This window comes from Pseudorasbora parva, chromosome 25 (assembly GCF_024679245.1).
Source record: "Pseudorasbora parva isolate DD20220531a chromosome 25, ASM2467924v1, whole genome shotgun sequence".
Taxonomy (NCBI): Eukaryota; Metazoa; Chordata; class Actinopteri; order Cypriniformes; family Gobionidae; genus Pseudorasbora; species Pseudorasbora parva.
The window spans coordinates 590,932-603,045 of record NC_090196.1 but is presented as its reverse complement, the minus strand read 5'-3'; the positions used below and the strand labels follow the sequence as shown (position 1 = coordinate 603,045).

At 41.7% G+C, this 12,114-nt stretch overlaps 1 protein-coding gene across 1 annotated transcript; it reads left to right on the top strand.

Annotated features, from left to right (window-relative positions):
- Positions 1–239: 239 nt before the first annotated feature.
- On the top strand, positions 240–1,534 carry LOC137065350 (endonuclease domain-containing 1 protein-like). Its single transcript, XM_067436962.1, has 2 exons — positions 240–666; positions 787–1,534. Exons 1-2 carry the CDS (start codon positions 376–378, stop codon positions 1,318–1,320), a joined length of 825 nt encoding a protein of 274 aa, XP_067293063.1. The 5' UTR covers positions 240–375; the 3' UTR covers positions 1,321–1,534.
- Positions 1,535–12,114: the final 10,580 nt, after the last annotated feature.

The window sequence follows — 12,114 nt, the reverse complement described above, 5'->3', positions numbered from 1 at the left end:
TCGCTTGCATTGCTCATGCACTGAAGCGCGTCTTATAAATAATAACGAGTAATAATGATGAGTCCACACCCTACAAACTGATCCTTGAAAAAGAACAATCACAAGAGAGTCTATTATTCTTGAAGAGCTTCACCCTGGGGGCGGGTGAGTACCTTATGGCTTAGGCTAGATTTGACTATCCTTACCCTACCCTACTGAACAATCATTTGGTTAAAGATGTATGATAAATAGACACACCAAGTAGCATAATGGAGTCTGCCTCGCAAACATGGGATTGTGTCCCTCCTCTTGTGTGTTCATCTCTATAAAGACGGAGCTCATCTATATTCTCTACTCTCTCAGATTCAGCTTCTGTTCTCACAGTTTGAGCTCATCATGAAGCTTCTCCTGTTTCTTCTGTTGCCTTGCCTCGCTCTCAGTGAGGTTGGGAAGGATTTTAGTGAATGCAGTCAGTTAGGGTTCTTTCTGAATAAGGAACCTCCTCGATTCACACCATCACTTAGCTCAACAAAGCACATCTGTCAGTGTCTTTGGGACGACTATGGTCAGCAAATGTATCTTTATGCAACTTTGTACAACACAGATTGGAAGATCCCCGTCTACTCTGCGTATGTGTTTGGGAGCGCAAGCACTGGGAGATGTGATCCTTGGTACATTGAGCCTCAGGTAATTATTCCACTGTATATTAGTATAGTGTATTTATTTGAAAAGACAATAATACATGTTGTTAATTACTGAAATTAATTACTTTTTTTTTATTTACATTTTTTCTCTCCTATCCTTTAGCTGTATAAAGCAGATGCTGACCCATGTATGGCACCTCAAGGTCGCAATAAAGATATTGGTGTTAATCAGGCTTTGAATCGTGACTATGATAACTCTGGCTATGACAGAGGTCACCTGTATCCAGTCCAGCACACGAACAACCACATCTCCATGCTGGCCACCTCCACCCTCACCAACGCCGCTCCACAGAACTCAGGTTTCAATCAGGGTGCATGGAAGGTCCATGAGGCGGCTGTTATTACTGATCTGAAAAAGCGTGATAAGGGTACTGATGCTTATGTGGTGACTGGTGTAGTTCCTGATCCCAACAAAAAAATTCCTAATAATAACCCTAGAGTTGCTGTCTCAAAGTATTACTGGAGAGCCACCTGCTGTCAAAAGAATGGTGTGCCTACAGGACAGGGTTACTTCGGACCTGATAACAATGACAAAGTGCAGGCATTATCAATTGCAGCCCTACAGAATAAGCTGGCCATAGATTACAAGGTGAATGAAGTTGTTATTTTCCCAGGCGTACCCTCAGGTTGTAACTAGTCTATCCTTTATCCTATGAGCTGAACTGGATCAGCTGATTTATATCTGTATCTTTGACTGCGGTTGGTAAGAGCTGATATCAGTTCTTCATACTCATGACTTCATGATCCTGACCTGCCTTTCTGTCATTTAAAGAACATCTCTTTCCATCTCTGTTCACTTCACTGTTTCACTGTTACTGGACTATTATGATTAAATAAATGCTGGATATATATCATTGATCAGTGCGTAAATGTGTCTTAATGTGTGATGAAACAATTAAAGCATTTATTCAACTTTTGTCTTTTGGCTTGGTCAGTTGTGTACACTTAATATTGATCTATATCACTGACCGGCCTGCAGTGGCACCACATGAGAACTGACCCGAGCTGGACGATGACCTCTGGTTTCTCCAGATACATCAGCTAATTTGTGTGTGTGTGTGTGTGTGTGTGTGTTTGTGTGACTGACTGAGTGAGTGTGAGAGAGAGAGAGAGAGAGAGAGAGTGTGTGTGTGTGTGTGTGTGTGTGTGTGTGTGAGAGACAGAGAGAGAGAGAGAGAGAGAGAGTGTGTGTGTTTGTGTGTGTATGTGTGTTTGAGAGAGAGTGTGAGTGTGTGTGTGTGTGTGTGTGTGTATGTGCACGTGAGAGAGAGATAGTGTGTGTGTGTGTGTGTGTGTGTGTGTGTGTGTGTGTGTGTGTGTGTGTGTGTGTGTGTGTGTGATGGGTAGGTTTAGGGCCAGTGTAAAGGGATAGAAAATACGGGTTGTACAGTATAAAAACCATTACGCCTATGGAATGTCCCCACATTTCACAAAAACAAACGTGTGTGTGTCTTTATATGTCAATGTGGTGGAGGGGGCCTGCGAGGTCTGCATCGTTAGAAAGAGCTCAGAGCGGAGCGGCAAGTAAGTAGGTCAAGCACAGATGACGAACACCTGTTTCTGATTGCTGTGATTGGCGTGGAGAGAGTGCATTTAAGCCGCGGCCGTGGCCGGGAGAGAGTTGAGAGAGAGAGTTGGACTGGGACTTTGCATGCGCACACTGGAGAGAACTGAGTTGTACCAAGAGACTGAACTTACAAAGGAGCGATCCATATCGAGGGGAAAAGAGTTACGCCATTGGGCGTGTGTTTGTTTATTTTCTTTTGAAAGACTGAATAAAGAAAGCGAGTCCCAGTCAAAGCCGACCCCTGTCTTCTTCCTTACTGACAATAACGAACTTTACTACACTGGTGCCGAAACCCGGGAAGGGAGAAGAGGAGACTCTTGCCGACATCGTACAATCACTCGCCGGTCTTCACCAAGAGCACCACCAGGACCTGTTGGCCGTGAGGGAGGGACAGCAGAAATGGTTCGAAGCTCTCCTCACGGCCCAGCATGAAGACCGCGAGCCGGTCCAGGAGCTGGATGGACCGGGAGATTTGGGCCGTTCCTTCGACTCGGCCGCCTCCGTCCCGCTAGCTAATGTCGGTCCCGAGGACGACCCTGAAGCGTTTACCTAGCTGTTTGAGCGGGGGGTATCGGGAATGGCCCAAAGCGGACTGGTCAATGCGGCTATTGCTTCTATTGTCCGGAGAGGCACAAGTAGCTGCCCCCCAACTGCCAGTCCAAAATCTCCTGGTCTACGACGACCTGAAGCACGCCATCCTCCAGCGGGTCGGCCGGACTCCAGAAGAACATCGGCAGCCGTTCCGGACCCTGACCTTCGGTCGACCCTTCGTCTTCGCGCATCAGCTCCAGGACTCCTGTCGCAAGTGGTTGATAGCCGATGGGAGTGACGTCGAGGGAATCATTGATAGTGTGGCACTGGAGCAATTCGTGGCAAGGTTGCCGAAGAAAACGGCTCAATGGGTCTTAAACCTTACTGTCCACTCTCTCTCTCTCTCTCTCTCTCTCTCTCTCTCTCTCTCTCTCTCTCTCTCTCTCTCTCTCTCTCTCTCTCTCCTTCTTCCCCCTCCTCTCATATCTCTAAGCCGGTCCCTATGTCTAGGTTGCGCAGTGTGCTGACGCCCCGGCCGGCTCCACGGTGGAGGTCAGGAGCTTCGACGGAACCAGCCGCCGGGTACCAGTTGTCAGCGAGAGGAGCTCAGGATCACGGTCTGCCAGCTTCCCGGCCCACGCTCTCTCCGCGCCAAAACACGGCCTTACTGCCAGCCACTAGAGCCGCGGGGAAACCTTCCCGGGTGAGAATCCCGAAAGAGAAAAGTCTAAGGCCTTGTCAGGCCATTTAACAAATATAATATAATCTGCTGCCAATATAATCTGCTGCCTGTTACCTGTCAAAATAGGATTAATCGGGAGGGAAAAAATGAATACTGTTAAGTTAGCGCTTTTAAACATCTGTTCACTTAAGAACAAATCATTTCTAGTCAATGACTTAATAACCACTAACAACCTAGATTTTTTGCTTCTAAATGAAACGTGGCTAGAGGAAAACTGTAGTGCAACAGTCCTCAATGAAGCAGCCCCTCCTAACTTTTATGAGAGTCTGCAGAGCGGTTAGGAGAGGTGGAGGTGTTGCTGCTCTTTTTAAAGATTTCTATCAATGTAAGCAAGTATCATTTGCTGACTATTCGTCTCTAGAATATCTGGGTATTGTGTTAAAAGGTTCTCCACGCATCCTGCTTATCATTATTTACAGGCCTCCGAAATACTCTGCAGGCTTTACTGAGGACTTTACAGAGCTGTTATCAATAATTTCCTCAGAGTTTGACTGTTTTGCTATTGCTGGGGATTTAACATTCACATAGACAATGCTGAATCCAGTACAACAAAAGAGCTCATGACTGTTCACTTTTGATTTGACACAGCATGTAAATGGACCCACACACAATTGTAGACACACTCTAGATTTACTTATCAGTAAGGGTCTAAACATTTCATCGATTGTTATTAAGGATGTGGCAGTCTGATCATTTCTGTATTTTCTTTGACATATCAATCTCTCCTGCCATTGAAGCTAGATCTGTCTCTGTCAAAAAGAGATGCTTAAATGAGAACACTAATGTGCTGTTTATGAAGGCTTTATCTCTAAAACCAAGCATATCTGCAGACTCTGTTGATTTTCTCCTTGACTCCTTTAACTCCTTTAAGTAAAGAGTGTAATTGATGATATTGCTCCTCTGAAAGTCAGGAAAAAGAGTAACAAACTAAAAGGCACCTTGGAGAAACTCAACAGCAATACAAATAATGAAAAGACAAGGCAGAAAATCTGAACGCATGTGGCGGAAGACAAAACTTGTAGTCCATTATAACATCTATAAAGACACCCTTTATGCTTTTAATGTTGAACAAGGCAAAGCTAGACAGACCTTCTTCTCAAATATTATAAACAGAAACATAAACAACAAGCGTACTCTTTTTGCTACTGTCGAGAGACTAATAAACCCCCCGAGTCACACTCCTAGTGAAATGCTCTCAGACATTAAATGCATTAAGTTTGCTTCCTGATGCTCTGAGAAAATCAATAATATCAGAAAGGCGATCAGCACATCCTCTAGTTCCTCTGGGGTCAGTCAGATCAGACCAAACCCTTGGAAAATTACCACGTCAGATTTCGAGGCAATTGACGGCAAAATTTTAGAAGACACAGTACAGCATCTTAAAACATCAACCTGTGCCCTAGACACACTCCCCACTTCTTTCTTCAAAAGTGTGTTTAACTGTTTGGAAACGGATCTCCTAGAAGTGGTGAACTCCTCACTTCTCTATGGGACTTTTCCAACCGCCCTTAAAACTGCAATAGTTAAGCCTCTTCTGAAAAAGAGAAATCTAGATAACTCCATACTGAGCAACTACAGACCAATCTCAAATCTCCCCTTCATAGGCAAAATCATTGAAAAGTTGTTTTCAATCAGCTGAACAAATTCTTAGGCTCGAATGGATTTTTTGACCATTTTCAATCTGGTTTCCGTCCACATCATAGTACAGAGACAGCGCTCATAAAGATTATAAATGATATTCACTTAAATACTGATACAGGCAAAACATCAATTCTGGTTCTACTCGACCTCAGTGCTGCATTCAACACTGTTGACCACACCATACTTCTAGACAGGCTGGAAAACTGGGTTGGGCTTTCTGGGATGGTCCTCAAATGGTTCAGATCATACTTAGAAGGGACAGGTTATTATGTGAGTATAGGAGACCATAAGTCTGAGTGGACATCCATGACATGCCGAGTCCCACAAGGGTCCATTCTTGCACCACTCCTGTTTAACCTGTATATGCTGCCAAATAATGAAAAAGAACAATATTGCTTACCACAGCTATGCTGATGACACCCAGCTCTACTTAGCACTGTCACCTAATGACTACAGCCCCATTGACTCGCTGTGCAAATGCATTGATGAAGTTAACAACTGGATGTGCCAAAACTATCTTCAGTTAAACAAAGACAAAACCGAAATCACTACATTTGGAAACAAAGATGAAATTCTCAAGGTGAACGCATATCTTGAGGCTAAAGGCCTGATAACAAAAAATCAAGTCAGGAATCTTGGAGTGATTTTGGAGTCAGACCTGAGTTTCAGTAGTCATGTCAAAGCAATAACTAAATCAGCATACTATCATCTGAAAAATATTGCAAGAATTAGGTGCTTTGTTTTCAGGCAAGACGTAGAGAAACTGGTTCATGCTTTCATCACCAGTAGGGTGGACTATTGTAATGGCCTTCTCACCGGCCTTCCCAAAAAGACCATTAGACAGCTGCAGCTCATACAGAACACTGCTGCCAGGATTGTGAGCAGAACCAGAAAATATGACCATATCACACCAGTCCTCAGGTCTTTACACTGGCTTCCAGTTACATTTAGGATCGATTTTAAAGTACTATTACTGGTTTATAAATCTCTCAATGAGCTAGGACCTCAATACATCGCAGATATGCTGATTAAATACAAACCCAACAGATCACTCAGATCAGCAGGATCAAGTCAGTTAGAAATACCAAGAGTTCACTCAAAGCAAGGAGAGTCTGCTTTTAGCTATTATGCCAGCCGTAGTTGGAACCAGCTTCCTGAACAGATCAGATGTGCTCCAACAGTCGCCACATTCAAATCCAGACTCAAAACACTTCTGTTCAGCTGAGCATCTTATCTCTTTATTCTTTTTATATTTGTTTTAGTTTACCTTTGTTCTTATCTTTGGTTATTGTTATTTTGAACGTGGGGGAGAGGACGCTGGCGTTGTCTGTTCACCGCTTCTCCACCCACAACAAATCATGTTAATGTACTATTAGATTTACATTTTATTTTATTTCCTTATGTTTGTGACTAGTCTAACAGTCAGAGCTACAATTGGGACTGTTGCTGATTGCTGGTAGCCATTGAGAGGTCGTTGTTCGTCGTTTCGCCGTTTTCAACCGCTTCTCTAATGTTTACGTTTGAATTGCTGCGGTTGGTTTCTGGTTTGGAGGACATTTGATGTTTCTCGCCGCGGGTGCTCACTGGTGGTCTCCCTTGGGCTCGGGATGCATGGTGGCTGAAGTTTGCACCTGGCTAGCGTCATCCGGGCTCTCGTCGTCGGCGTCCGGCATGATGTTGGGATGTTCCGCTTCTCGGCTGCGCCGCTGTTCCATCCTGCATTGCGGCCGTGGAGCGGCTTGGACATCTGCGCCGACCCCGGTGTGTCCACAGAAGTGCCCGGAGGAATGTTCTGCCTCCTGCATGGTGCTGCAGCGATCCCCATCGTTTGAATCATCATGAAGACCCATCATCTGGTCTTCAGCTGTCGGGCCTCTGCGATGTCATCGGGACACTGCCGCTGGGAGAAATCTGAAACATGGAGTGGACCACAGTGTGCTGCGGAGCTAACAGAGACTTCCACCATCAGCTGTTTTCTGTTCACCATCAGCTGTTTTCTGTTCACCATCAGCTCTGTTTCTGTTCACCATCAGCTCTGTTTTCTGTTCACCATCAGCTCTGTTTCTGTTCACCATCAGCTCTGTTTCTGTTCACCATCAGCTCTGTTTCTGTTCACCATCAGCTCTGTTTTCTGTTCACCATCAGCTGTTTCTGTTCACCATCAGCTCTGTTTCTGTTCACCATCAGCTCTGTTTCGGTTCACCATCAGCTCTGTTTCTGTTCACCATCAGCTCTGTTTCTGTTCACCATCAGCTCTGTTTCTGTTCACCATCAGCTCTGTTTTCTGTTCACCATCAGCTCTGTTTCTGTTCACCATCAGCTCTGTTTCTGTTCACCATCAGCTCTGTTTCTGTTCACCATCAGCTCTGTTTCTGTCCACCATCAGCTCTGTTTCTGTTCACCATCAGCTCTGTTTCTGTCCACCATCAGCTCTGTTTCTGTTCACCATCAGCTCTGTTTCTGTTCACCATCAGCTCTGTTTCTGTTCACCATCAGCTCTGTTTCTGTTCACCATCAGCTCTGTTTCTGTTCACCATCAGCTCTGTTTTCTGTTCACCATCAGCTCTGTTTCTGTTCACCATCAGCTCTGTTTCTGTTCATCATCAGCTCTGTTTCTGTTCACCATCAGCTCTGTTTCTGTCCACCATCAGCTCTGTTTCTGTTCACCATCAGCTCTGTTTCTGTCCACCATCAGCTCTGTTTCTGTTCACCATCAGCTCTGTTTCTGTCCACCATCAGCTCTGTTTCTGTTCACCATCAGCTCTGTTTCTGTCCACCATCAGCTCTGTTTCTGTTCACCATCAGCTCTGTTTCTGTTCACCATCAGCTCTGTTTCTGTCCACCATCAGCTCTGTTTCTGTCCACCATCAGCTCTGTTTCTGTTCACCATCAGCTCTGTTTCTGTTCATCATCAGCTCTGTTTCTGTTCTGTTTTCTGTGTTGGTTGATTGTTTGTAGTATTCTATATTTTTACTTGTTATTCATTTTTTGTTGTTATTTCCCCCCCCCCCCCCTTTGTTGCACTTTGAGATTCTTCGGAATGAAAAGTGCATTATAAATAAAATCTATTATTATTATTATTATTATTATTATTATTATTTTATATGTTCTTTTGAGTTAAATATGACGAGTGAAAACTGGGTTTGATGGAAATAGTAAGTTTGACAATAAGGTTTGAGTATGTGTAAATCTGTGGAGGGTATGATGAGTGAGAATGGGTTTAACAAGAAGGTTCCCAAGTAAAAATCAGGGAATAGTGATTAAAATGCATGTTATGAACGTGTTTGAGAAAGAAATGAAGGAAAATAAAGATGGTACATGTTCTAATAAAAATGGTACATGTATGTAGGCTGTAAACTGAAGAATGTTTTATTTTTATATCAGACTTTATTGTGGATCTGACCTTTTTATTTTATTTTATTTTATCTTATTTATTATTATTATTATTATCTTTACAACTGTTTTAACTATGCTTGTTTTTAATTTTTTATTCGTCCATATGGTATTCTTTTTTCTCATGCATTTGTTACCACTGTTTTAATTAATGTCTATGTAAAGCACTTTGAATTGTCATTGGGTATGAAATGTGCTATACAAATAAACGTGCCTTGCCTTGCCTTGCCTTAATGTGTCCAACAGACCATCATCGAAATATGTAAATGGGTTTACATCTGAGTTGTAGTAAACTATATTTAATTCCAAGGGGACGATATGTTAAAAGGAACATTTGAGTCACATTCCTGTTGTATAAGATCGCAGTGAAACTCTGGATGGAAGTAAATGTTGTGATGTTTGGCAATGTATTGTACATTGTAGCCTAGTGATTCTGTTTCTTACTGTCCCATATGCAGAGACAATGGAAAGACCAAAACAAAAAAAATATTCTGCAGTAATGGAGCCAAAAGCCTGAACTTGCCAGCCATACCACCATTTGCACCATCAGCACCTGCTGTGACAGTCCCTGAACCAAGACAAGATGGTACGTAGAAGTATTCCAAACCTTCTACAATAGTTTATTTTTATTTTTACAGGAGTTTTTAGCACTGTAATTACCTTTTTAGTCTTTAAATCAACTTTGCCTGGCTAAGTTGTACTATTTTCTAGTGATAAACCTTTTATGCCCTGCTTTTAACAATTAGCCTTAATAGCAACATGCTTTGATTTACAACCACACAACAAATTTGGGGAAAACAAAATTCCAAAGCTTGTAAAATCACATTTAGCTGAAAAAAGGACACAGACAACATATCAAATGTTGAAAATGTCAAATTTTACTATTTTATGGGAAATGCAAGCACATTTTGAATTTAATGCCAGCAACACGTTTAAAAAAAAGATGGGATGGATGCAATAAAAGGCTGGAAAAGTTATGTTATGATAAAGACAACAAAAGAAGAGATGCAGTTCATCTCTTTATACGTTCAATTCTGTGTAGTTATAATGTTGCATCATATGTTTGTCTAATTCAGAAAGAGAACTCCAGCTCTACCAGATGCTGGAAGAGATAAAGGGTCAAGTTAGGCAGAATACACTCCTTCTTCAGGCCATTTTGCGAAGAGAGAATGCAGCTGAAGTTGTAAATGAGGAGTTTCAGTTTCCATTAAGGAGCATGACAGGCATAAAAGATCTGGAGGATAGGCTGTCAAACAGAGACACACAACGTTCTCTGGTAAATTCTAATGATGTTCTGTTACTTCACTTAAAAGAATACTAACATATGTAGAGATCTAGACCTGATTTACTGCTGCTTAACACTTTGTTTTCATAGAGAAGATATCTTACTAGCTTGGCCAACAATTTTAATTGGCAAGGGAGAGGACAGAAGAGCCCATTTTCTACACTCTTGCTAGCAATAGTTGTCAAAGGTGATATGTTTTTAAAAACATTCAAAACTTAGACATAATTTTGAAAAAGCAAAAGAGTAAAGCACCCCTTACAGTCTCACATAATGTGTCATTGAATAAAATACAATGCAAGTCAATTAAAGAATGCCAATTAATCCACTAATCATGCAGAGCTCTACAAAATACACCGCAGATATGATCTGTCTGCTATCCCTTTCCCTGTTTAGTTTTCTTTCATTTCATCCTGACAGATGCAGCCAAAAAACAAGGAGCAAAAGTGGTGGAAGCCGAGGAAAAAATAAAAACCTGGCTGAAGTATAGTGGAGACCGAAATGGAGGAAGAAAAAAAAGAGCAACAGAAAAGTGTACACAAACCCATTTTAAGGCTGATCAAATGTGTTATTATATATATATATATATATAATTTATATATATTTATAAGTTGCAAGTAATTTTCATTTTGATAATTACTATATTTTTTCTTTAACACAAAGGCAGATGCCTAAAGCAGATTCCAGCAGCTGTGAAAGGGAATGTAAGTGTCTACCAATGATTGTTTTTATCTTCCTCTGTCTAACTCCTCCACTTAACAGAGGTGTATTTCATCTTTACTAGGCCTACACTGCATTAAGATGTATACAATATTGTATATATTGTTCTAAAAATATTTTTTTTTTTTTTACAGGAGTATATGATGCTGCTCCATCTTCATCAGCCACACAATCTCTAATTCGCTTCAAATCTGCAAAAAAAAAAAAAAAAAAATGCATCTGAGTTTTCAGCTGTTTTTTTTTTTTTTGGCTTAATTAGAATTACACCACATTAACATGCATTATACATCAAAGGTTGGAGATAAAAATCTTTGTGTTTTACTGAAGAAAAAAACACATCTACATCTTGGATGCACTGGGGTAAACAGATAAACATCAAATTTTCATTTTTGGGTGAACTACCCCTTTAAGCATTGTCTGTGAAACCAGGGATAAGTGTTGACAAATTGATACAATTTGACACTGCGTTTTTTTGTGTGTGTGTAACAAAGTTTTATTTAAGAAACTTTTACAAAGTTTTATTTAAGAGGGATTTAAGAATGGATATGTGTTTATAAAAATGAGAATCAAGTAAAGTATTTTTTTTTTTAATTCAGCTTGTATGATAGTTATATTTTTAAGTTCTTAACTTTTATAAATTATTGCTAATCATGTGTCACATACCTTTGTGTAAGGACAGGATTGTCTCTAAAAAGAAATGCCGGGAACCTGTTAAAAACAGAGAGACAAGAAAGAACATGCAATGCATTAAAACATCACTCAAAGTTCAAGTACAGCTGTGGTATGACGCCCAGAGGCCGTTTCAGAAAGTAGGTTAGGTGAAAACTATGTTAATATGTTATGTTTTCATAACATTAGAGGAACATGTAAGTTGCAGAAATGCTTGATTGTTTTTTTAGAAGAGATTTCGATTGTCTTTAAGACTTCACAGATGACTATAACTTGCTGCATGACAAAGCTGCACTAAATGTAAATCCAGATACGGAGGTATTTGATACTAAAGCCCCTTTCACACTGCACGTCGGACCCACAATTTTCCCGGAGCATTGCCGGGTCGCCTTCTGTGTGAAAGCAACCACGTCCCGGAATTGATTACCGAACTGAACCCGGGTAGGGGACCTAGTAATATTGCGGGCACAACGAGCGCTGTGTGAACAAAAGCCGAAACTAATGCCGCAGCGTGTGCGTAGTTATCGTGCGACTCCTAGAGCTTGTTTCTTCAATAACACAACCCTGCAGTGCCAGAAGAGCTCGTCGGTGTTTTAAACGCAGAGAGTGTTCGTCTACAAAAGAAACTAAAATTAAACAAGCAGGAATGAGCGCAAACTGGACACAGGTCGAGACCACGGAGCTCCTTACTATCCGCGCTGAAGCGGACATCGCTCGCCGTTATACGTCACATCCGGATGTCACGTGTCGACTCGACCCGGGACCGTTACGGGTTGTGTGTGAAAGCGCACATATTACGGTATTTCGCTGGCAGTGTGAATGGACCAAATCTAGCGGCCCGGGAACAAATGCCGGGTCGCATTATCCGTGTGTTTGCCGGAATCGC